This window comes from Trachypithecus francoisi, unplaced genomic scaffold (genome assembly GCF_009764315.1).
Source record: "Trachypithecus francoisi isolate TF-2019V2 unplaced genomic scaffold, Tfra_2.0 Lachesis_group6, whole genome shotgun sequence".
NCBI classification, from domain to species: domain Eukaryota; kingdom Metazoa; phylum Chordata; class Mammalia; order Primates; family Cercopithecidae; genus Trachypithecus; species Trachypithecus francoisi.
This window is the reverse complement of record NW_022681471.1, coordinates 83,580,637-83,606,721: the sequence shown is the minus strand read 5'-3', so window position 1 is coordinate 83,606,721 and position 26,085 is coordinate 83,580,637. Positions and strand designations below refer to the sequence as shown.

Here is a 26,085-nt window from a genome sequence, read left to right as displayed (position 1 = left end):
TGTTGGTACTGTCAGTTCAGGAAAATATCAAATCTAGGGGAGAAATAGATCCCTTTAGACTTGATTTGCTCTAGATTGCTAACTTTTTTCCTTTGCTTTTCCCTACTTTGTCCTTAGGTGCTGTTGATGGGTAAAAGTGGATCTGGTAAGACCAGCATGAGGTCTATTATCTTTGCAAATTATATTGCCAGAGACACACGTCGCCTTGGCGCAACAAGTAAGATGTTTTATCTTATCGTAAAGTCAGGTGATCTTAACTCTTAATAATCTGCATAACACACTTGTTTGCAGTAGCTTGAGGATGCAGAAAGGTTGGGGGATTTGTTATAGAGCATGTTTACCCTTTTTGCATTGGTTCTCAAAGAGGTATGGCCTAATTCCAGTTACTGCTGCTTGCTCTCTTCAGGGAGGTTCTTTTCTTTCTAGGTTGTTCATGAAGTGAATTGCCCTTATCCAGCTTTTGGTTTATCCTGCTATTTCTTAAACAAGCATTGTTTGTTCGTCTTGTGGGGAGAGTGTTTTTAACTCTTATACAAAGGGAAATTCATAGGTATTAACAAGCATAAGAGTAAAATATCCTAAGATTTTTTAAAAGCAGTAGTTACACCTTGTCTTCGTTAAAAGGTAAATTATGGTGGTGGGAAGGAAAGAGGTTAACTTGATCTGTACTCTGCTACTTCTTTTCCTGGATACACATAGATGATCTCATTAGAGTTTTGGTTCTGATTTAGGGAATATGTTGTTGCCTTTTATAGTTTGAGTGTTAGTATGTACTAATTGGGCTGCCATGGACAGTGAATGTAGGATCCTGGGAGAGCCCTTCTGTCTCTGGGTTGTACTGCCATTTCCTTCTGCAGCATTCAAGCATTTCTGGATTCTGCTTGGTCCTTGATTTTTAGGGACAGGCCACCCACTATATACAGTTCCTGAAGTTTCAAAAACAACAGCATTTTAAAAACACAGTATGTTTCAGACCCTAGGAAATAAAGGAGAAGGAAACCTCATTTCTGTTCTTATGGTGCTTGGAGTGTAAGTGTAGACTCTCATAATTGGGGCAGCTTTGATGACTAGAAAGCTGTTTCTTGAATGTATTTTTTGTTGTTGTTGTTTAAGATGGAGTCTTGCACTCTCTTGCCCAGTCTGGAGTGCAGTGGTGCAGTCTTACCTCCTGGGTTCAAGTGATTCTTGTGCCTCAGCCTCACGAGTAGCTGGAATTACAGGCACCCACAACTACGCCCAGCTAATTTTATATTTTTACCAGAAACAAGGTTTCACTGTGTTGGCCAGGCTGATCTCTAACTCCTGACCTCAAGTGATCTGCGTGCCTCTGCTTCTCGAAGTGCTAGGATTACAGGTGTGAGCCACCATGCCTGGCCTCTTTCTTTTTTTTTTCTTTTTTTTTCTGTTAGCTTGTTCTCTTTCTGTTCTCTTAAGCCTCTACAAAAATTTGAGGCTAGTCATTGTCTCAGTTTGTCCTAGCTATCTCTTGCCTCACAAATCTTTTTTCTTTTTTTTTTTTTTCTCTTTGGAGACAGAGTCTTGCTCTATCATCCAGGCTGGAGTGCAGTGGCATGATCTCAGCTCACTGCAACCTCCTCCTCTTGGATTCTCCTGAATCAGGGATTCTCAAGGGATTCTCCTGAATCAGCCTCCCAAGTAGCTGGGACTACAGCTGTGTACCACCACATCCAGCTAATTTTTTTTATTTTTAGTAGAGATGGGGTTTCACCATGTTGGCCAAGCTAGTCTCGAACTCCTGACCTCAGGTGATCCTCCCGCCTCGGCCTCCCAAAGTGCTGGGACTACAGGTGTGAGCCACCATGCCCGGCCATCTTGCCTCACAAATCATGTCTTTCTTAAGTTAAAAATGTCCAGCTCTTCCATCTATTTCTCATTTGACATATTTTGAAACATTTTTAAGGACTTGTTCAAACTTGTCTACATTTTTCTTATGGTACTGAGACTTGGATGCAGGTGGAGTCTGATCAGGGCAGAGTGGGCCTATCACATCTCTTATTCTGGACATTACATTGCTGTTAGCACGGTCTAACATGTATCCTCCTTTTTTGGAGTAACTTTCGTTATGAAGAGTCTTACCAAAAAACCCTTTCAAATATATTCAAATTCCCTTTCAAATATGTTATTGTTAAAACACATGCCCTTCTGGCTTTTGGGCAATTAATATTTTAAACCAAAGAATAAATGCTTACTTCTATTAAATTATTTAGTTTTGTTTGTTTTAGCCCATGATATGTTCCTGTACCCTTTGTTTGTTAACTGTGAAATTCAGAACAAGTCCAATCCCTTTTTTCTCATCCATAAAAAAAGGGATTGGATCCTATTTTCATTTTAGATACTTATTCTCTTATCTGATATATTAGCTATCTTTCCTAACTCCATGGAGTTTGTACATTTGATGAATATCTCATCTAGTTTTCTTTTTTTTTTTTTTTTTTTTTTTTTTTTTTTTTTGAGGCGGAGTCTCGCTCTGTCGCCCGGACTGGAGTGCAGTGGCCGGATCTCAGCTCACTGCAAGCTCCGCCTCCTGGGTTTCCGCCATTCTCCTGCCTCAGCCTCCCAAGTAGCTGGGACTACAGGCGCCCGCCACCTCGCCCGGCTAGTTTTTGTATTTTTAGTAGAGACGGGGTTTCACCATATTAGCCAGGATGGTCTCGATCTCCTGACCTCGTGATCCGCCCGTCTCGGCCTCCCAAAGTGCTGGGATTACAGGCTTGAGCCACCGCGCCCGGCCTCATCTAGTTTTCATCTAAGTCATTGGTCAAAAGTTTTGGTCAGGATAATGTCCCATGGCCTGTCATGCCTCTGTAATTGACATCTGTATCTCTGGCCTCTGGAAAGTCTACCTGTCCAAACTTCTCTCTGTCTTGATTTGATAGATTAAAACTTTTTTTTTTTCCTTTCAAGTTAAATATCTGGGCCTAATTACCCTTATGGTTTCAGTAGATTAGAGGAAGCTAATGGTTACTGAACAACTGTTATTTGTCAGGCTTTTGTGTGCTGTTTTATTTACTTTAGTTCTCATGTTAACTTCATTTTTATAGGGAATAAAGAAGGAGGTACAACTTAGAAGTTAATATCACTAAGCTAGGAAGTATCAGAGCTGGAATGTCAATCTATGCTCTTCCCTTATTCCTTATGCCACATTCTATCTAGCTTACCCTCTCCTAACAATTCCTGGCAGATGTATTTTTATTTCTGTTTTAAATTCTGCACACTTTGTTGAAGCACCTTTTTCTAGTCCAGTTGCTGTTGCTGTTTTTATATAGCTGATCAGAATTGACTTATTACCCTGAATCCAGAGAACAGTCTTGCAACCAACATTTCAGAGCTATTCAAACTGCTTGAAATAGTTTTGATATAAACTAGCAGCCTTATTGTGAACAGAATTTTGCGAATTATATGAACCCTATACATTAAGGCAAATCATTTATTTAGCAAGTACTTTTCTGGAACTTTCTATGTAGGAGGCACAGAGAACAGGACAGAGCTCTTGTCCTTAAGAATATCTCAAGCAGGACCTTTATTACTAATACTTTGTTAGTAATCACTGTATCTCCTTACAGGTAGTGAAAGTATACTTTAAAATACTATGTTTTAGGATATCATCATTAGCTAGTTTGTCATTACTAAAGAAATACCTGGGTTCTACTGCTAAACTTATAGACAAGTTCAAAATACATATATAGTGCATTACTTTTTACTTGATAGTCCTCTTTATGTAGTTGCTGATTTTCTTTAAAAGTAGTAAGAGTACTTTTAAAATATTACATTGATTTTAATGTTTTAGTGTTTTTCTAGTTTCTCATTGCTGAAAATAGTCCAGTTTTATTTTGTTAAACTTAGAGCCTACTGTGTTTTGAAATTTGAAGTAACAGTACATGATGGTGATATTATTAATTTATTAGGGGGCTGCTAAAATGTATTTGTTGGAACAGTAAACTTGTCAATAAGATTGATTATGAAGTATTTTAGTCTCAAACACTGTTGACGGCTCCAAGATTTCCTACCTTCTCAAAATTCTCTGTTCCCTTGGCTTTTATTTAATGCTCTGTTACCCTGGTTTTCTTCCATTATCTTTAACCATCCTATCTCTCCTTAAAAAAAATCTTTATCATAGTATTTTCTTCTTTCTGCCCCGTAAGTGTGTGTCATTCCCCAAAGCTCTGTTCTTGGTTCTTTTTAGTTGTTCTTGTGATAATAGGGTAGGAAGACTAGGAGAGCCAGAGAGCCATATATGGAAGACATGAGACTAAAGAGGGAAGCAGGAAGTGGGTGGTTAGATCATAAAATGTCTTGTAAGCCAAGTTAGGTAGTAGGACCTGAGGGTAGAGAGAGTTTTAAACAGAAGAGCGATATTTTACAGGTCCCAGGGATTAGGGAAAATGTTAAAAAAAAAAAAAAGCAACATGAGCAGATTTATATTTTATATTTTTAATTTTCAGTTTTAATTACAAAAGTAGTACTTGTGAAAAATTCAAACATTACAGACGTGTAAAAAGCCTCTTTTCTCCCTCTCAGGCCTGCTTCCTAGGGACAACCACAATTAGTAGTTTTGAGGTTATCCTTCTGGCCCTTTCTTTTCTGGGTGTATACAATTGTGCATATGCAGAGATACATGGTTTTTTTCTGTTTAAAGAAGAATGAAAATCTGCATTTTGGAGAGAGATCACTCTATAATATGGAGGATAGATTGGAGGGAGGCAAGGTTAGAAAGAGGTTGATAGTAGACTAGGTGAAAGATGATGGGGGCTTGATTTGGGCTAGGGTGATGATAGTGGATATGGTGAGAAGCAAATGGATTTGGGATCTATTTAAGAGAGAGAGTCAGCCAGACTTTCTGGTAGATTTAGGGAGAATGATGAGGAAAAAAGTGGACTGAAGGATGAAACTGAGATTTTGGCTTAGGCAACTGGTTGAATTCACTGAGATAGAGAAGACTGAAAGAGGAATAGATTTGTAGGAAGAAAGGGGAGATGATGAGCTACATATACTTGGATACATTGAGTTTGGGATACTTGTGGTTTATTCAAATGGAGATTTGTAATATATGTCAGAAAGGTAGGAGAGAAATCTGTCCTAGAGATACCTGTTTCTGAGTCATCAGTGTCCAAATGGCAAATAAAATAATACGAATAGACTACCTTGCCTTGGGGAAGGTGGCCAAGGATGGAGTCCTGAAGAACTCCAACATTAAGGGACAGAAAGAAGAACAGGAATTGTAAGGGAGGATCTGCCAGAGAAGTTGTAGATATGATATCAGAGACCAAGAGAAGAGAATTTTTTGAGAAGAGAGTAGTCAACAGTGTCATGCTGCAGAAAGTAAGACAAGGACTAAAAGGTCCATTGGATTTGGTTATGGGGCCATTGGTCACTTGATGAGAATAATTTCTATGATATGGGAGTAGAAACCTGATTTCTATCCCATGTGCCCCATGTCTAAACAGTCACTGAATCCTGTCACTTCTTTTGTTATTGTCTTTCCCTTTCTCAGTAGCACTTCTTTCCATTTTTTTTTAGTACTAGACCGTATACATAGTCTTCAAATTAATAGCAGTTTGAGCACCTACTCTCTCGTAGACTCTGTTGGAAATACAAAGACATGTAAGATATGATTCCTTTCCAAGGAGGGGGAAGTAAAGGGGAGAAGGGAAGTAGTTTGAGCACCTACTACGTGCCAGGCACTTTATGTATGATAATTCATTGAATCCTCATAGTAATCCTGTGAGGTCAATGCTATGCCCCGCACCCCCCCCCCCTTTCTTTTTTAATAGAAGAGGAAAGTAATACTCAGAGCTTAAGTGACTTGCCCAAGGTCACACAGAGAGGTAGAGCCATGATATTTGAATGAAGATTTGTTCGACTCCAAAGCCTGTGCTTTTTAAAATAATGCTCTGCTGCTTACAATGTAGTTTATAAGAAGATAAAATTGCACAAAAGTTAGATAGCAGTCAATTTAAGCAACAGCTTTGAGATAGTCATAGGGGAAATATCACTGTGTGATTGATTATCACAAATTGTATAGATTGTAATTCCTAGACTTTGATAAATTTTCAGGAGAAAATCTTTCATTATTACTCCTTGGGATTTTTAGTGCCTGGCAGAGAGTAGATGCTTAATAAATGTTTGAATGAATTCAGAGGGATAGATGACGGTAAGTGGGGGTAGCCAGGCAGGGCTTTTAGAGGAGGTGGGATTTAGGCTGGCTCTTAAAAGATGAATATATTTTGAAAGAAAGATGGGGAGGGCTTTCCAGGCAGATGAACAGAGTAGGTGAAGAATAGAGGGGAGGGAAGTGTAACTCAGAGGTCGCAAACAGGCAGCCTGTATCCTGGATAAGACCTGTAGATGTGTTTTGTTTGGCCCATGTGATGTTTTCTAAAAAATGGGAATTAGTTATCAACATGTAAAAGTTTTCATAAAAATATGGATTTCCCACTACTGCTGAAAAACTTAAAGATCTGGTAACCCAGAGCCCCCATTCCTGCATGGCAAAGGAACCAGAGCTGAGTAACTGCTGCTCACTCTACTATCCCATTGGGTAGATGTTTACCCTCCATATGTGGCCAACTTTGCTCATATACGTTTACTGGCCTGGCCCCTGTTAGCAAGTTTGCGACCCCTGGTGTAAAGTATTTTGGGGGTTGGGGAGGTAGTGGGGTTTGGGAGGACTGTGAATAAACCAAATTGGGCTGGAGTGAAAGGCTTTATTAATGTGGATCATTGGGGAATGTATAAGTAGACTGGAAGCCAAATTGTGAAGGACCTGAATGCCTCCCCATAGGCATGGAGGAGCCATTGAAAGTGTTTTGAATGGGGAGTGACATGTTCAAAGTAGTGTTAAGAAGATGAGCCTGGCAGTAGCCTGTAGGATGAAGTAAAAGTGAGTAAGGCTTTTTGGTGGGGAGGTCAGTTATGGAGCTATTGTAGTAGTGTAGACATGAGATGATAAGGGGCTTCCTTAGTGTTTTTGGTGGGTTATAAAATAAGGAATGGAACTGAGAGAGATTACAAAGGACTAGCAATGTATTGAATGTGGATAGAAGAGTCAAAAGTGGGAAAAAGTTAGGGTCATTAACTGGAAAGGAAATCAATAGCAGGAGTTCATTTGGTTATGTGTTATGTTTGTTTTTTGTTACTTTTTTAAAAATTTGTGTGTGTGAGGTTGGTGGGGGCAGGTGGGACAGGGAAGACTGATTAAGTGGTGTATATCTATTACATGTTGAAATTTTAACATAAGTATTGTAATTGGAGATTGTTTCTGCTCTAAGTATTAAACTACTAAAAAGTAAAATGACTTACATGAGAGCCAGTTCTGTAGCTCAGGGTAGTTTAGGTGCCCACCTTGCCACTAAACCACACTACTCAGCTGAAAATCACCTTCTTGTTGTGGCTTTGAGCATTTCACTCCACTTTGGTCCTTCTAATTTCATGGGTTAGCGCTTTGCTTATTTTGAATTTCACTTCACCTGCTATAATTACTAGATCTGTCATATTTGTCTTCCAGTTGATGTAGAACATTCTCATGTTCGATTTCTGGGAAACCTGGTATTGAACCTGTGGGATTGTGGTGGGTAAGTACCATCTGCTTACTTGTTTGTGAAGTTGATGTCAGTAATCATGGCATCTAGCATATCAGCATGGTGAATACACCTAGAGTAACTATCATTTGTAATAGATTGGATAGAAATTACTTCAGAATGACACTTGATTCAATAAACATCTCTGACTTTTATGGAATTGTGAAAATGCCCTCTGTATGTGACATGTTTAAATAGCACTAATCCAAGCTCTATCTAGGTATCTGTAGTTTGGGATAGATTATCCCCTTTTGTGGAGGAATAAATTAGGTTTCTGTCTCAGGCATCCTGACACCAGTGCTGAGCTCTTAGCTGTCACACCATACTACTTTGTTCTTAGTAATAATACGTCAATAATTCTCTCCAGGCAGTCTCAATACTGTAGATCAGACACTGAGCACACATTCTCTAGCTAAGTTACCTACTTTTTGGAAGAGTAGGAGTTAGCTCTTCCTCTTATGAGCAAAGTATTCACCACATATTCCATCACAAATGTATACACACTATGGATGTATGCTGATGTTGCTCCCTACCCTATGGCCATTGCATCTCTGTGCTGAAGGAGCAGTGTCCACTGCACAGTGGATAGGAGCATAGGTTTTGGAGTCAGATTGGGGTTTGCACCTCAGCTCTGTTAGCTGTGTTATCTTGGGTAAATCATTTAAACTCTCTGAGCCACAGTTTCTTCATCTGTACAGTAGTGAAGGCAATGGTACCAGCTCATAGGGTGTTTTGATGATTAAGATGATTTATACAAAGTTGCATAGCAGAGTGCCTCACAAAATGCATAGATACTGTTAGCTCAGTGTATCCTGCTCTTAGCATAGAGCCAGCCATAGAGTGGGTGCTCAGTGAATATGTGTTGAAAGAATAATGCAATAGCTAAATACTCTATAAGAAAATGACTCCATTCCTGGTAGCAGATGGATCACTTAACATCCTAGCACCTATCTCCATACAAATCCTTCCTCATTATCATTGGTTCTAATTTTCTAATCCGTGTTAAGACATTAGTCCCAAGTCCCTGCTTTTAGGCACTAAGATGTGATCTTCGTTTTTACAGATAAGGCAGCTGAGGCCCGGGGAGATTATGATTCTGCTGAGTTCGCACAGCTAATTAATAGCAAAGTGCAGGACTAGAACCTAGGTTCCTGATTTTTTTCTCCTACTACCGGATGCTACTGTTTTCTGCTGGCCAAGTGATAATTGAGAGTTATCAGCAGCAGTTAGCCTAAGGAGCAGAGAGCAACATCTACAAAAAAATACAAAAAACTAGCCGGGCGAGGTGGCGGGCACCTGTAGTCCCAGTTACTCGGGAGGCTGAGGCAGGAGAATGGCGTAAACCCGGGAGGTGGAGCTTGCATTGCGCTGAGATCCGGCCACTGCACTCCAGCCTGGGCGACAGAGCGAGACTCCGTCTCAAAAAAAAAAAAAAAAAAAGTTACCATTGGAGTCATTTTAATGTAGTTTAGAATATTTGACTATTGAGTTATTCATTCAGCAAATTTTCATTGAGTACTTAACACTGTTAGAAGCTGGGAAACAATGAAGAATAGTAACATACATGGAACTTGCTATCTAGGGAAGTGAACGGTATTAATGAAAAACTCACAAACAAGTGTAATAACTTGTGGTAAGTGTTAGAAGGAAGAGGAATATATGATATAAGAGCCTATGCTTAGTGGATTGACCTGTCAGGAGGCCATGGGCAGTTTCTGTGAAGAAATATGGATTGAACTGAAATCTAAAGAGACAAGCAGGAGTTAACTAGATGAAGAGGTAGGGGGTAGCATCTGAGACAGAGTGAACAGCATGTGTAAAGGCTACATAGTGGATAAACCATGTATCACTTGAGGAATTGAGAAAAAGTCAGTGTGTTTAGAATATAAGAAGAGGGGCAGAGAAATGGATCTGGTACAGGAGAATCAGTGGGACCTGGTAGGAAACAGAAAAGGAGCTGCACCAAATGGTTGACATGCTTTGCAAACTTCTTTTGTTGGCTCAAGTTGTGCTTCAAGAGGTAAGAAGGTAAGGCCAGACTTATTTGTTATGATTTGCCCTTTAGATTGAAGCCTTAAGGTTATCTTTCACATTGATCAAGCCAACAAAAATAGGTCATAAGGAGGAGTGATTGAACTGAGGATTTGCTTACTATATATTTTTTTTCTACCAGGCAAGACACCTTCATGGAAAATTATTTTACTAGCCAACGGGACAACATCTTCCGAAATGTGGAGGTTCTGATTTATGTCTTTGATGTGGAGAGCCGCGAACTGGAAAAGGACATGCACTATTACCAATCATGCCTGGAGGCCATTCTGCAGAACTCTCCAGATGCCAAAATATTTTGCTTGGTACACAAAATGGATCTGGTACAGGAGGATCAACGGGACCTGGTAAGAAACAGAAAAAGTGCTGTACCAAATGCTTGACATGCTTTGCAAACTTATTTTGTAGAGGTATAGGTTAATTTGTACCATTTTTTCAGGAATAAAAGGTCAGCAGAAGTTTTCAAATGAAGTTTTGTCATTTGTTTTAACAAAACACTCTTTTAAACACATTTTCAATGATAAGGGAAAGATATTATTTATTAGTAAATAATTTTCAGAATTAGGCAAGAAATCTGTCCAAGTGATCTCACTAAGCAGCATTTATTTATTTTTAAAATATATTTGCTGCCCCAGTTTTATTGTCCTTCAAAGCAGGGAGGTAGTGTCAAGGTTAAGACCCACTAGGAGTGAGATGAAGAGAGGTTGCTGATTTCATTAGATTGACTTAGGAAACTGATATATACCAGTTCAAGTGCCAACCACAATGTGTTAGGCACTATGCCAGGTCCCTCATAATTGTGCTGATATAGTAAATTTCTCTTTCTGACATGGGAGTTAGTACACACAAATTTAAACCAGAGAAGGCACAGTAGCAGGTGATGTCACCAAGATAGTGTAGTAGGAGATAACCAGTCTTCATTCCCCTACAAAAAAACAAATATAGATAGCTATCCACAAACCGAAATAGCCCCGAGAAGGCTCAAAGGCCCATTATAGAAAGACATAGTAAAATGGGTAAACTCCTGCTTAGCTGTGAGACTACAGGATTGCAAGTCATATAGTCTAGCTTCAATATAGTCTGTCTAGTTTGCTCAATATAAAATAAGAGGATTGGATTTTAAGGTCTATGCTGAAAGAGAAGATCCTTCTCTATTTCTAAGGGTATGAAACTAAGGAAAGCAGTTTTGGGATATGCTGGTCATATACAGGAATACAGTTACTCTTTGAGTTGGAGTATAAGAATCTAAGGAAATCCTTTAATGAAAGGATGTTTTGGTAATTGCTCTGATAAGGAATACTTCTTTATATGACTAGTTACAGGATTGCCTCCACTCTTCTAGTGTTTTGATATTTATAGGTTAGCTTACAGGCTTTCAAAACTATTTGAAGGGTTCCATATTTGACTCAGAAAACTGCTTTTGATTATTTAGTAGTCTTTTTAGCTCTTCCTCAACTTCTGTCATTCAGTATTAATTAGTATTTAATACCTAATAATTAATATGGTTTTAATTCAGCATAAAATCATGTGTGTAACTTGGGTCTTGAGTTTGTGAGGGCCTTGTTACTGTGCTTGCTGTTTATTCTCGTTTGCTTTTAAAAATCACTTTATTTCCTAGCCAAAATTGCAGTAGAAAAACTTACAGCATTCCAATAAATGAGCTCCTTTAAACATTTAGAAGTGTTTTATTCACTTGTAATTTTGTGTTTTTATAGTATTTTTATTTATTATTTCAGTAGCTTTATGATTAAGTGTGGTTTTTGGTTACATGGATGAATTGTACTATGGTCAAGTCTGGGCATTTAGTGCATTCATCACTTGAATAGTGTACATTATACCCAATAGATAATTTTTCTTCCCTCACCCCCCACAACGTCCCCGTTTCTGTGTCTCCAGTGTCCATTATACCACTCTGTATGCCTTTGTGTACCCATAGCTTAGCTCCCACTTACAAGCGAGAATGTGCAGTATTTGGTTTTCCATTCCTGAGTTATAAACAAGAGATAGTTTGACTTCCTTTTTTCAATGTAGATCCCCTTTATTTCTTTCTCTTGCCTGATTGCTCTGGCTAGGACTTCTAGTACTATGTTGAATAGAAGTGGTGAAAGTGAGTATAATGTCTTAAGGGGAATGCTTTAAACTTTTCTCCATTCATTTTGATGTTGGCTGTGGGTTTCTCATAAAAGGCTCTTAATATTTTGAGGTATGTTTCTTCTGTACCTAGTTTGTTGGAGGTTTTTTATCATAAAGAGATACTGTGTTTTATTGAATGCTTTTTCTGCATCTATTAAGATGATCATATGGTTTTTGTTTCTAATTCTGTTTATATAGTGAATCACATTTATTGACTTGTGTATATTGAACCATGCTTGCATCCCTGGGATGAAATCGACTTGATCTTGGTGAATGATCTCTTTGATGTGCTGGTGGATTAGGTTTGCTAGTAATTTAGTTGAAGATTTTTGCATTTATGTTCATTGAGTATATTGATTTGTAGCTTTCTTTTTTTATGTCCTTTTGTGGCTTTGGTATCAGGATGACACTGGCTTTGTAGAATGAGTTAAGGAGGATTCCCTTATTGTCAGTCTTTTGGGGCAGTTTCAGTTGGATTGGCATCAGTTCTTTGTCTCATAGAATTTGGCTATGAATCCATCTGGTACGGGGTGTTTCGTTTGTTTGTTTTGTTTTGTTTTGATTTTTTGGTTAGGAGATTTTGGGCTTTTTTTTTTTTTTTAACTGATTCAGTCTCACTAATTGTTAGTGCTCTGTTCAGGATTTCTATTTTTTTTTCCTGATTCAAGCTTGTGTGGTTGTGTATTTCCAAGGATTTATCCATTTCCTCTAGATTTTGTACTTTGAGTGCATAGAAGTGTTCATAGTAGTCTCAGTCATCCTTTGTATTTCTGTGTTATCAGTATGATGTTTCCATTTTCATTTCTGATAGAGCTTATTTGAATCTTCTTTTCTTACTTTATCTAGCTAGTGGTTTATTAATTTAGTTTATCTGTTCAAAGAACCAACTTTTTGTTTCATTGACCATTGTATTTTTTTTAATTTATTTTCAATTTTCTTGAGTTCTACTCTAACCTTTGTTATTTCTTTTCTTCTGCTAGCTTTGGGTTTGGCTTGTTCTTGTTTCTCCAGTTCATTGAGGTGTGATGTTAGGTTGTAAATTTGTGATCTTTTTGTCCTTTTGATGTAGGCATTTAGTGCAATAAACTTTTATCTTAGCACTGCTTTTGCTATACCCTGGAAATTTTGATAACTTGTGTCAGCATTTTCACTCATTTCAAAAACATTTTTAATCTCCATCTTGATTTTATTTTTGACCCAAAGATCATTCAAGAGTAGACTATTTAATTTCCATATATTTGTATGGTTTTGAGAGTTCCTCTTGGAAATGATTTCTGGTTTTATTCTGCTTTGGGTTGATTCGATACTTGATATGATTTTGATTTTTTAAAATTTATTAAGTCTTGTTTTGTGGCCTGGCATATGGTCTATCTTGAAAAAGTACCATGTGCTGGCAATAAGAATGTATATTCTGCAGTTTTGGGGTAGAATTTTCTGTAAATGTCTGTTAAATCCACTTGTTCTAGAGTCCAGCTTAAGTCCAGTGTTTGTTTGTTGACTTCCGTCACAATGATCTATCCAGTGCTGTCCATGGGGTGTTGTAGTCCTCCATTATAATTGTATTGCTTTCTATCTCTTTTTCTTAGGTACAGTAGTTTCTGTTTTATGAATCTGGGAGCTCTGGAGTTAGGCGTGCATATATTTTGGGTTGTTATATCTTCTTGTTGAATTGATTTCTTTATCATTGTATAATGACATTTTTTGTCTTTTTTACTGTTGTTGATTTAAAGTCTGTTTTATCTAAGAATAGTTATTCCCACTCACTTTTGGTTTCCATTAACATGGAATATTTTTCCTACCCATTTACTTTAAGTCTATAAGCATCTTTACAAGTTAACTGGGTATCTTGCAGACAGCAGATATTTGGTTTGTGTTTTTTTTCCATTCTGTCCATCTATATCTTTTAAGTGGCACATTTAGACCATTTACGTTCAATGTTAATATTGACATGTGATGTACTGTTGCAGTCATCATGCTGCTACCTAGTTGCTTGATTTTCTTCAATGTGTTACAGTTTTATAAGTCCTGTGAAATTTTTACATTCAAGTGTTTTTATACTGGTGCATATGATCTTTCATTTTGATATTTAGAACTCCTTTTGCATTTCTTATAGTTCTGGTCTAGTGGAGATAAATTTCATCAGCATTTGCTTGTCTGGGAGAGACTTCATTTCTCTTTCATTTATGAAACTTGGTTTTGATAGATACAGAATCTTGGCTGACAGTTATTCCATTTGAGGAGACTAAAGATAGGACTCAATCCCTTTTGGCTTGTAATATTTCTGCTGAGAAGTCTGCTGTTAGTCTGATAGGTTTTCCTTTATAAGTTATCCAATACTTTTGTCTCACTCTTCTTAGATTCTTTCCTTCATGTTGACTTTAGATAGCCTGATGATTTGGTAATGTCCTTTTTATAATGAATCTCTTGTGAGTTATTTGAGCTGCTTGTATTTGGATGTCTAAATTTCTAGCAAGACCAGGAAAATTTTCCTCAAATATTTCCTCAAATGGGTTTTCCAAGTTTTTTGCTTTTTCTTCTCCCTCAGGAACACCTGTGATTCTTAGATTTGGATGTTTTATACCTAAACCCATATTTACTGGAGACTTTGTTCATTTCTTTTAATTCCTTTAAAAAATTTTTTATCTGATTGTGTTAATTTGAAAGCCTTGTCTTCAAGCTCTGAAATTCTTCTTCTACTTGGTCCAATTATTTCTTTATGTTGGTTTTTAACTTTCTCTTAGATATCATTTAGCAACCTAATAATTAACATTTTGAATTCTTTATCTGATATTTCAAATATTTCATTTTGGTTTGGATCCGTCACTGCAGAGTTCGTGTGATCTTTTTGGGGGTGTTGTAGAACTCTGTTTTTGCACGTTACCAGAATCATTTTTCTGGTTCCTTCTCATTTGGGTAGATAATTTCCTCTTATTATTTTTAAATTATTTCTGATTTTACTGGGCTTTTAAATTTTTTTCTCCCCTTGAGGATGTGACTTTAATGGGTGTAGTGTATGGTCACCTAGCTTTGGCTCTGGGTGCTTTCAGTGTCAAAGACTGTGTTTGAGCTCTTTGGTTGTAGAGAATCTTTGTGCAATGGCTTTCTTAGCTGTTGGTTATAGTAGCAGTGTGCTGGGCGTGTGAGAAGGCTTACTGTCTCCCATGGGCCAGTATGGCAGAGGTCTCATGAAGCTTATCTCATTTCCCCATGGTGTATATTTTGTTATTTTTGTGAAAAGTATACTGGGGAAAAAATAACAAAGTGCATACCACTGGGGAATGAGATAAGCTTCATGAGACTTCTGCCATTGAATAGTTCAGCCTTTATGCTAGTACAGGTACCCACAGGTGAAAACCAGCTGCAGCTGAAGCAGGTGGGTATATGCAGTACCCCGTTTGTGGGTAGACAGCCCAGCCTTGACTGAGCTGGCTGGGGGAGCTCTCTGAAATGTACTGAGGTCTTTGCAGGGGGACAGAAAGGAGCCATCTCAGCTCCTCTCCCAGGCCAGCAGGAAAGCCATCTGCTTCCCCATCATGCCCTTGTCCCAGTGTTCTGGATATTCAGATCAGACAAGCACCTCTGTCCATCTGCAGGAATGCTGACATTCCATGTAAAGAGGGGTTGTGACTTTATTTCCTATGCAAGCCTGAACCCAGAAGGCACTCCTCCTGTGGAGACGTAGTTACCCTGAAGTGCTCCAGAAAGACTGTCTATAGGCACACTCATGCTGAGTTCCTGGAAGAGAAGCCCCACCTGTATCTGCAAGTGCTGGGCAAGGGGGAGAAGTTTCCTTCTCTAGGTCCCTTCGTGAGCCCCGGAGCTGCCTGACTGCTGGGGTAGAACTGCAGTTTTTCACCACTGAGCATGGCCTTGCACCTGTGCCTCTGCTGAAGGAAACTTCCCACAAGTGGAAACTTCTGGGACTCAAGGCCTGCAGTCTGGTTTCTTTTGTCCCACAGGGTGCTCCCTTGATGTGGTGCACTCCCTGCTCCCATAGCACTATGGCAGTCCCTGAGGGCCAGACTGCTGTGAATCCTGCTGCTCATCTGGTCTAGCCACCTTGTGGGGCTTCCACACTCTAAGCTGTTGCTGGGGGAATATGTGCAAAGCATCCAGTGATGTGAAGACACAAGGATTGAAGGTCCCTGAGCAAAACAAAGTCTCACAATGGGTGCACATCCAGCATGGCACCCACTGCTATAGCTCAGGTCCAGAGGAAAAGTGAAGGGACCTTGTGCTAGGAAGGTAATGCCCTTGAGGAGTCCCTAAATCACAGCTCACTCTGGTACTTGTGCTCACGAGTGCAGAGAAGCCCTCTTTGAGCTTGGATACCAGCAGTCTGCTGCAAGGGCCAGAGAGGCCAAGAGCAGTCCCATCTCCCCTGTCCACAGATTACTAAATCTCTCAGGGTTTGATCTCTGCCAGCTTCTTGTTACTTTCTTTTTTTCTTTTTTGGTGTGTCACAGATTCTTCCAGTGAACTCTCTGATAAGCTCCAGCACTCTCCGCTTAACATTCCATTTGGGCTACGATTATTCACCTGTAATTTTCGTTCTTCCTTCTGAGAACTGGTCACTGATGCTTCTTATCAGCCAGGTGGAGAAGCTTTCTGATGCCTCAGGCTGTGGACAGGTCTGCAGGATGTGCAGCGGCTTAGGCTCTGCTCTGAGCTTCAGAGGGGGGACAGTGTTGGGTGGATCTGGACCAAGCTGCCCTGCTCTCTGGTCTCCCAGCAGCAGGTGTAAGCACAAGCTATGATAAGGGTAGCAGGGGAATGACATAGACTCTGAAAGATTTCCCTGGCTAAAAATAGCATTACTGTGATGGCTTTCTCAAATCCCAGCTATAGTAGTAATGTACTGGGCAGATGAATAGGCTCAAGACCTCCTGATTAGCTGGGATGGTGTGGGTAAATGATGTTAGCTGAGGTCATGCAGAAGTTTTCTCCTTCTCAAGTGGTGTGTTATTGTATCAGCAGATGTTGTAATGGGCTGCACCAATTGGTCTCTAGCCGGGAGGTGGTGTTTGCAGGAGAGAGCCAATTGCTGTGGTGGCCATGGGATTTGTGCCTGGCTTATGATACCCAGGGGAAGTACTTGTGTCTCAGGCAATGGGCAAGGCCATGAAACTCCCAAAAGTCCCTGTCTGTTGTGTTATGCTACCAAGGCAGGTGGAGGGGCAAACCCAGGTTTGGGCTGGGTCAAACAGATTTGCATTCTGGCTCCTCATGTGTAAGCACAAGCAGTGGTCCCAATGGGGCTTGGAGGGCAGTTCCTGGCCACTAGGGTAATGTTCCAGAGAGAAGCACAACTGACTCTGCTGCCCAAAATAATCCACATTGGGAGGAGTAGCAGGTGTCAGTGAGACCCACCCAACTCCCTCACTCTTGACAAGGTGGGTCTCACACCCACAGTCTTCTGCTGGCAACGGCTAGCTGGGTCCCAGGCAGTCTGTGTTCAGAATGCAAAACTGCCCCAGGCCATAAGCCTTCCTGCTGCCTGAGACAGAAACCACGCCTTTCAGGCCTCACCTCTCCCTGTTTGTTCATGAAGCTGGGACACTTGGCTGCTGCTCCTGTGGCAAGAGCATACTTCCCACTCGCCCCTTGGTTCTGGCCAAGGGAATTTGTCCCCACTCGAGAGATTAGAGTGCAAATCTCAGTTGGGAGCTTCTCGCATCCTGTGACCACTGCCTGAGTTAGCTGTAAGGTTCCTCTATCAGGAATGGTTTCCTTCTGTCCCCACTGGGGTTTCAGGGTACATGCAAAGTACTGCTGTTTTTCATATACTTCCTACTGCTCACCAGATCAACTCCAGTGCTGGGTAGGGTTCAGGTGCTCCCCTGTGGCCTGGCTTGCTCAGCTCCTCAGTAGGAATGTGTATCGAGGAGACATTCTCTCCCCCTTTCATGCTCTGGAGACTCACAGTGGTCTGCCTGGCTCATGGTGTAGATTGCTGCCCACCACTTCTTTCAAAGTGTCTGAAGTTTCTTTCAGGTTTTCTATTGAGTTCCTGTGTTCCTTCTTGGATAAAAGTTTACACTGTGAATCTCTACACACCACTCTGCTGTTTCCAAGCAGGTGAGGCCCGCTAACAAAGCCTTCAGTCTATCATCTTGGAAAAAAAAAAATCACTTGTAATTTTGATTAATCATCTTATTATTTTCTAAATGCGTATATAAAGATTTCCAAAGATAGATTAATATTCTTCAAGATACTTTAAGCTTAATTAAGAAAAGTATGTTCTTTATTTTATTAAAAATATAGACTTAGAAGTTTTAGGTAAAATGGTTAGTGTACTTCCCTAAATATCCATTTCAGCTAAGGTTGCTGCAAAATTAATTGTGATTTTGAACCATGAATTTTAAATCATAACTAGGCTCAAACACATCTTTCTTAATGAAAATAGGAACCATTACAATTAGCACATTTTTGCCAACAAGAAACACATTTGTTTATTCCTGTAGCACAAAAATTCGTGCTTCGGGATTCGACAAACTCTTGGAAAGCATTTTCTGCATCGTGCTGGCTGTGGAAGTGTTTTCCCTGCAAAAGGTTGTCAAGATGCTTGAAGTGGTAGTTGGTTGGCAAGAGGTAAGGTGAATATGATGAATGAGGCAAAACTTCGTAGCCCAATTCCTTCTACTTTTGAAGTGTTGGTTGTGCAATGTGCGGTCGGGTGTTGTCATGGAGAACTGGGCCCTTTCTGTGACTGGTGCTGGCAGCAGGTGTTGCAGTTTTTGGTGCATCTCATTGATTTGCTGAGTGTATTTATCATATGTAATGGTTCCCCGGCGATTCAGAAAGCTGTAGTGGATCAGACCGGCAGCAGACCAACAAACAGTGACCATGAGTTTTTTTGTGCAAGTTTGGCTTTGGGAAGTGCTTTGGAGCTTCTTAGTCCATCCACTGAGCCAATTGTCACCAGTTGCCATATAAAATCCACTTTTTGGTGCACACCACAATCCAACTGAGAGAATCATTTGTTGTTGTTGCATGGAATAAGAGAAGACAACACTTCAAAATAATGATTTTTTTTTTCTCAGCTCATGAGCAAACCTGTTGAGCTTTTTTACCTTTCCAATTTGCTTCAAATGCTGAACAACCATAGAATGGTCGACGTTGATTTCTTTGGCAACTTCTCGTGTAGTTGTAAGATGATCAGCTTTGATGATTGCTCTCAATTGATTGTTGTCAGCTTCTGATGGCTAGCACTACGCTCTTCATCTTCAAGGCTCGTGGTCCTTTGCAAAATATCTTGAACCATCATTGCACCATACGTTCGTTAGCAGTTTCTGAGCCAAATGCATTGTTGATGTTGTGAGTTGTCTCCGCTGCTTTATGACCCATTTGAACTCGAATAAGAAAATCGCTCAAATTTGCTTTTTGTTTAACATCATTTCCATAGTCTAAAATAAATATAAAATAAACAGCAAGTAATAAGTCATTAGCAAAAAACATAAAGCGAGAAATGGACATTACAATGATGTCTCACATAACCACATTTACTTAAGAATGTATTCCAATATCAAATGGCAAATTTCAACAATGTGTGTATCTTAGAGTTCTCCAGGGAAACAGAACTAATTGTGTGTGTGTGTTTGTGTTTATGTGTGCGCTTGCACTCACACATGCGCCCATGTGTAGAAAGACAGAAAGAGACACACACACAGAGAGGGGGTATTTATTTTAAGACCTTCAACTGATTAAATAAGGCCCACTTACGTTATAGGTTGTAATCTTTACCCAACGTCTCCTGATTTAAATGTTAATCTCATCTGAAAAATACCTTCACAGTGATATCTAGACTGCTGTTTGACTAAATGTCTGGATGCTGTGGCCTAGCCAAGTTAACACATAAAACTAGTCACACCCCTTGTCAACTTGGCACTCATACACATCTACTGAAACCATACTTAATCTTCAAATAAAAACAATAACGAGGTCATACTTCCACTTAACATGATACAGTAATCCTGCATACAACCAAAAATGCACTAATCATTTTCCCATAAGAGGATGTAAAGTTACTTACTAATGTTTACTCTTCTTTTACATTATAATGTAAAGTTAACAATACTTAAATATTATGATATATCATATGATATGTTCATGATAAGGGATTAAAAGGGAAAAAATAGACATTTACTTTATATACATAGATGTTCATAACAAAATCAAGATGAAGTACTCTTGACAATTGCAATTCTCATTTGTATATCTGGTCATGTGATTTTTAGCTGGTATTTATAACTGCCTTATTCAGTTCCAGATTACCTTTGCCCACAGCAATCACCTCAGCTTGTTGTATTCTCTGGTGGGGTGACCCAAAAACCATTAGTGGACCTTCCTGAATTGGGCATTGTCGTTTTCCATTGAGTTTAATTACAGAACATGGTATTACTAAGAGACATCCTAAGAGTTCTCCTATATTACAGAAATACTCTTCTTTCTTACCTCTGTTGTGGAGGAGCAATCCAGCTTCCCCATGGTAGTCAGGATCAGTCAGTCCAGTCAGCATAGTAACTTCCTTCATTGCCTGTTGATTCAGAGGCTTGAGGGACCCAAGGTGGCTGGTTGGCAGTCTTAACTTCCAGTTCAGTGAAATCACTGTGTCTCCTGGTATACACATTTCTGCCTTTGGAACCGAGACCTCTAGGCTAGCAGAGCATAAGGTCACAGGGGCAAGAAACAAAAATTTTGCTAGTGGGTCACTGGAGTGAGTGGTGGCACAGTTTCCACCCCATGAATCCTCACTATGAAATAAAAAGCACCATTTACTGGACGCTGATTCAGAGCACATACAGCCTCCTAGAGAACCTTGCCTAGCTCTGCAAAGTATTGCAACATAGTTGGCACTGTGCGTCTTCAAAAGGCTATTCGAACCAGGTATGATGGCTCATGCTTGTAGTCGTATCTCCTTGGGGGAAGGTAAGGCAAAAGGGTTGCGTAGCCTCGTTGAAATCCAGCCTAGGAACATAGTGAGATGCATCTCTAATTAAAACAAAACAAAAAGGGCATTCTGCCATTCTGTCAAGCCAGCTGCTTTAGGATGGTGGGGAACGTGGTAAGACCAGTGAATTTCATGAGGATGAGCCCATTGCCTCACTTTATTTGCTGTGAAGTGAGTTCCTTGATCAGAAGCAATGCTGCGTACAATACTGTGATGGTGGATGAGACATTCTGTAAATCCATGTATGGTAGTTTTGGCAGAAGAAATGCATGCAGGAAAGGCAAATCCCTATCCAGAATGTGTAATTCAGTAATCATGTCCCTTCCATGATGGGAGCAGATGAGTGTAATCAACCTGCCACCAGGTATTTAGCTGATCAGTTTGGGAGATAGTGCCATATCAGGGACTCAGTGTTGGTCTCTGTTGCTAACAGATTGAACACTCAGTCATGGCTATAGTCAGATCAGCCTCGGTGAGTGGAAGTCCATGATGCTGAGCCCATACATAACAACCCTGGCACCATGGCTACTTTATTCATGAGCTCATTGGGCAGTTACCTGCATGGTTGGAGAAAGAGGGTGAACAGGTCATCCTATCCACTTGGTTATTAAAATTCTCTTCTGCTGAAGTCATTCTTTGGTGGCATTCATATGAGACACAAATATCTTCACATTTTTCACCCATTCAGAAAGATCTGTTTATATACCTCTTCCACAGACCTTTTTGTCACCAATTTTCCAGTCATGTTCCTTCCAAGTCCCTGACCATCCAGCAAACCAGTGGCCATAGCTCATGAATTGGTAACTAATTGTATGTATGGCCATTTCTTCTTCCTAGCACAATGAGCAACCAGGTGGTCAAAGTTCTGCCCATTGGGAGGATTTCCCTTTACCACTTTCTTTTAGGGCTGTCCCATAAAGGGTCTGTAGTATTGCAGCTGTCCACTTCCAGATGGCACCTGTGTATCATGCAGAACTATCTGTAAACCAGTCCTGAGTTTTCTTTCTCTGTCAGCTGATTATGGGGAACTCCCCATAAGGCCATAGTTGCAGGCTGGAAAAGAGAGGGTAGTATAGGCCGGGCATGGTGGCTCATGCCTGTAATCCCAGCTCTTTGGGAGGCCGAGGTGGGCAAATCACTTGAGGTCAGAAATTCAAGACCAGCCTGGCCAACATGGCAAAACCCCGTTTCTACTAAAAATACACTAATTAGCCAGGTGTGGTGGTGTGTGCCATGCGCCTGTAGTCCGAGCTACTCAGGAGGCTGAGGCACAAGAATCGCTTGAACCTGGGAGGTGGAAGTTTCAGTGAGCCGAGACTGTGCCACTGCACTCCAGCTTGAGTGACAGAGTGACTCAAAAAAAAAAAGAGGGTAGTATAGCAGGAATGGGGACTGTGGCCATGTTCCTTACTTGTTCATCCAAGGCCTACTTGAGCCTGATCTCATATATACCACTTTAATTTAGTGATGGAGTCCTACTGTGTATGCACAACTTTATGGCTTGGTAGGTCAAATAATACCCAGTTCATGATCGGTAGCTCAGGTCTCATGGTAACTTAGTGGCCCATGATTAAGTGCTCAGTCTATACTAAGACCTAATAGCAAACCAAGAACTGTTTCCCAAAAGGGGTATAGTTATCTGTGAACAATAGCTGGGGTTTGCTTCAATATGCTGAAGGCATGTACTGCAATTCACGTATGAGGGCTTGCCGGTGACTCCAAATGGCATCCCTGTCTGCCATTGACACTTCAAGCACCATTGGATATGCTGGATCATATGACCCAAGTGGAAAGCAGCTTGAATAGCAGCCTGAACCTTCTGTTCTGGGACCTACTCAAAACTATCAGGTTTTTGGGTCACTTGGTAAATGGGCCAGAATAACACAGCCAAATGAAGACTGTGTTGCCTCCAAAATTCAAAGAGGCTTACTAGATGTCGTGCCTCTTTCTGGGTTGTAGAGGGGCCAGATGAAACAACTTATCCTTCACCTTAGGAGGGATATCTCTCCATACCACTGCACCCCTCAAAATTTCACTGAGCAGAAATAATACCACACATCTACAGCCATCTGATCTTTGACAAACCTGACAGAAACAAGAAATGGGGAAAGGATTCTCTATTTAATAAATGGTGCTGGGAAAATTGGCTAGCCATAAGTAGAAAGCTGAAACTGGATCCTTTCCTTACTCCTTATACGAAAATTAATTCAAGATGGATTAGAGACTTAAATGTTAGACCTAATACCATAAAAACCTAGAAGAAAACCTAGGTAATACCATTCAGGACATAGGCATGGGCAAGGACTTCGTGTCTAAAACACCAAAAGCAATGGCAACAAAAGCCAAAATTGACAAATGGAATCTAATTAAACTAAAGAGCTTCTGCACAGCAAAAGAAACTACCAACCGAGTGAACAGGCAACCTACAGAATGGGAGAAAGTTTTTGCAATCTACTCATCTGACAAAGGGCTAATATCCAGAACCTACAAAGAACTCAAACAATTTACAAGAAAAAAACAAACAACCCCATCAAAAAGTGGGCAAAGGATATGAACAGACATTTCTCAAAAGAAGACATTCATACAGCCAACAGACACATGAAAAAATGCTCATCATCACTGGCCATCAGAGAAATGCAAATCAAAACCACAATGAGATACCATCTCACACCAGTTAGAATGGCAATCATTCAAAAGTCAGGAAACAACAGGTGCTGGAGAGGATGTGGAGAAATAGGAACACTTTTATACTGTTGGTGGGATTGTAAACTAGTTCAACCATTATGGAAAACAGTATGGCGATTCCTCAGGGATCTAGTACTAGAAGTACCATATGACCCAGCCATCCCATTACTGGGTATATACCCAAAGGATTATAAATCATGCTGCTATAAAGACACATGCACACGTATGTTTATTGTGGCACTATTCACAATAGCAAAGACTTGGAATCAACCCAAATGTCCATCTGTGAGAGACTGGATTAAGAAAATGTGGCACATATACACCATGGAATACTATGCAGCCATAAAAAAGAATGAGTTTGTGTCCTTTGTAGGGACATGGATGCAGCTGGAAACCATTATTCTCAGCAAACTATCACAAGAACAGAAAACCAAACACCGCATGTTCTCACTCATAGGTGGGAACTGAAGAATGAGATCACTTTGACTCGGGAAGGGGAACATCACACACCGGGGCCTATTATGGGGAGGGGGGAGGGGGGAGGGATTGCATTGGGAGTTATACCTGATGTAAATGACGAGTTGATGAGTGCTGACGAGTTGATGGGTGCAGCACACCAACATGGCACAAGTATACATATGTAACAAACCTGCACGTTATGCACATGTACCCTAGAACTTAAAGTATAATAATAATTAAAAAAAAAAAATTTCACTGAGGTAGAAGGCCCCTGAATTTTTGTCAGATTTCCTGTCCCCTGACATGCAGCTATCTTACCAGTACGTCTAATGTAGTTGTTGCTTCTCCCTCGTTAGGTCCCATCAGCATAATGTCATCAATGTAATGGACCAGCCTAATATCTTATAAAAGGGTGGTCAAGATTCTTGTGAAGGTGGTCAAGATTCTTGTGAAGCAAATTATGACATAGGACTAGAGAGCTGATATACCCCTGCAGCAGGACAGTGAAGTGTATTGCTGGCCTTGCCCGTTGAAAGCAAACAACTTACAGTGTACTTATGGTGGACCTTAATAAAGACAGGTATGGAGAAAAGAGCATTTGTTAGAAAACTAGCTGCATACAGGTACCAGGGGATATGTTAATTTGCTCAAGCAATGAAACCACATTTGGCACAGCAGTCATTGTAGTCACCATCTAGTTAAGTTTATGACAATCCACTGTCCAGGAGTCATCTTTCTTCTACACAGGCTGAATAGGAGATTTGAAGGAGGATGTGGTGGTAATCACCAACTCTGCATCTTTCAAGTCTGATGGTGGCATTAACCTCTGCAATCCCTCCAAGAATATGCAGTATTGCTTTTGGTTACCATTTACCTAGGTAGAGGTCATTCTAATGGGTTCCACCTGGCTTTTCCACCACAACAGCCTACACTACACAGGTCCAGAGACCAATGAGGGATTCTGCCAGTTTTTGAGCATGTCTGTTTGAATTATGTACTCTGGAACAGGAAAAATAACCCACAAGAAGGTTGCAAGGACCCACTGGGTCTACATGAGACAGACCTGAGCTAAAACTCCATTGATTACTTAATCTTTATAAGGCTCTACTTTGACTGCTGGATCACAGTTACATTTTAGGTCTCCCTGGAATTAGGGTCAATTCAGAGCTAATGCTCAGTAGTAGATTATTTCCTTGTCCCTAACGCACAGTCACCCTGGTAAAAGGCCACATAGGTCCATTTACAGGAGGCTGGGAGGAAGATTAACAGTGTAAATACTTGGCAGTGTCCTTCCTCAAGGGGACCCAGGCTCCCCTTCATTCAAGGGGTCTGGGTTTGTAAACTGGTACAAGTCTGGGTATTGATTGAGAAGTGGTGACTCTCCAATTTAATAATTCAAATTAAATTTTTTATCACTTGACCTAGAATTCTTCCACGTATACAGATCAAGTAAAAATTTAGTAGACTTCCCATCCATTTCACTTCTAGGAACATCATGATAACTAGCCAACACCATAGGTCTCTACGAGTCAGACTATTCTGATTAATGCTTTGACTCTGCTTCAGTTATGGTACTGTGCCCACCTTGTCTTTGGTGATTAAGTGCCCCCACTTGGTTCCTGCCATTGTAGGATCCAACTACTCCCATTGCATTTAGGTTTCCCAATTCAGTGGCAGCAGTTCCCACTGAAAGTTCTAGCCTGCAGAGAAGAATGATCATATAACTGGGGAAAGAAGCTGGGGCTGCCCTCACAAATTTATTTTTCACAGTCATGATGAAAGAAAGGTGTGTCTTCTGGAACCTCGCAGGTTTGGTGAGTAGGCTTTAAATAAATCGGTTAATACTTGAACATTACAATGTCCCTAAAGTCTCTTTTTATGGATCTCTTCTTCTAGAGTACACCACATCAGTTCTGGCATTTTAACCTCATGTCGTTTAGGCCACCTTTTGGTCCATGTTTCATCCAACCGTCCAAACTGTTAAAGCTCTTTCTTACCCCATGGGCTGCAACATTAAGTGTGGAACCTCTGCTTAATGAGCTCCTATCGGTAAATTTAGCCTGATTCAACTTTATATTTTTTCCACTGTTATCCCATACCTTTAGAATCTATTCCCATACATATTTCCTTGGTTTTTGTTTGTAAATTGGAGAAATTATGTAGTTCTTTGGAGTATAGCATAATTCCTCATGGGTCATACTTCACACCTCA

The 26,085-nt window shown here is 40.2% G+C and overlaps 1 protein-coding gene across 1 annotated transcript in view; it reads left to right on the top strand.

Moving 5' to 3' along the window:
• Nucleotides 1-26,085, top strand: part of RRAGB (Ras related GTP binding B) — a 39,930-nt gene that overhangs the window by 4,396 nt on the left and 9,449 nt on the right. Inside the window, 4 exon segments of the mRNA XM_033201251.1 lie at nucleotides 118-217; nucleotides 5,539-5,622; nucleotides 7,526-7,592; nucleotides 9,772-9,994. Of these exon segments, the coding sequence (XP_033057142.1) occupies nucleotides 118-217; nucleotides 5,539-5,622; nucleotides 7,526-7,592; nucleotides 9,772-9,994 (474 nt within the window).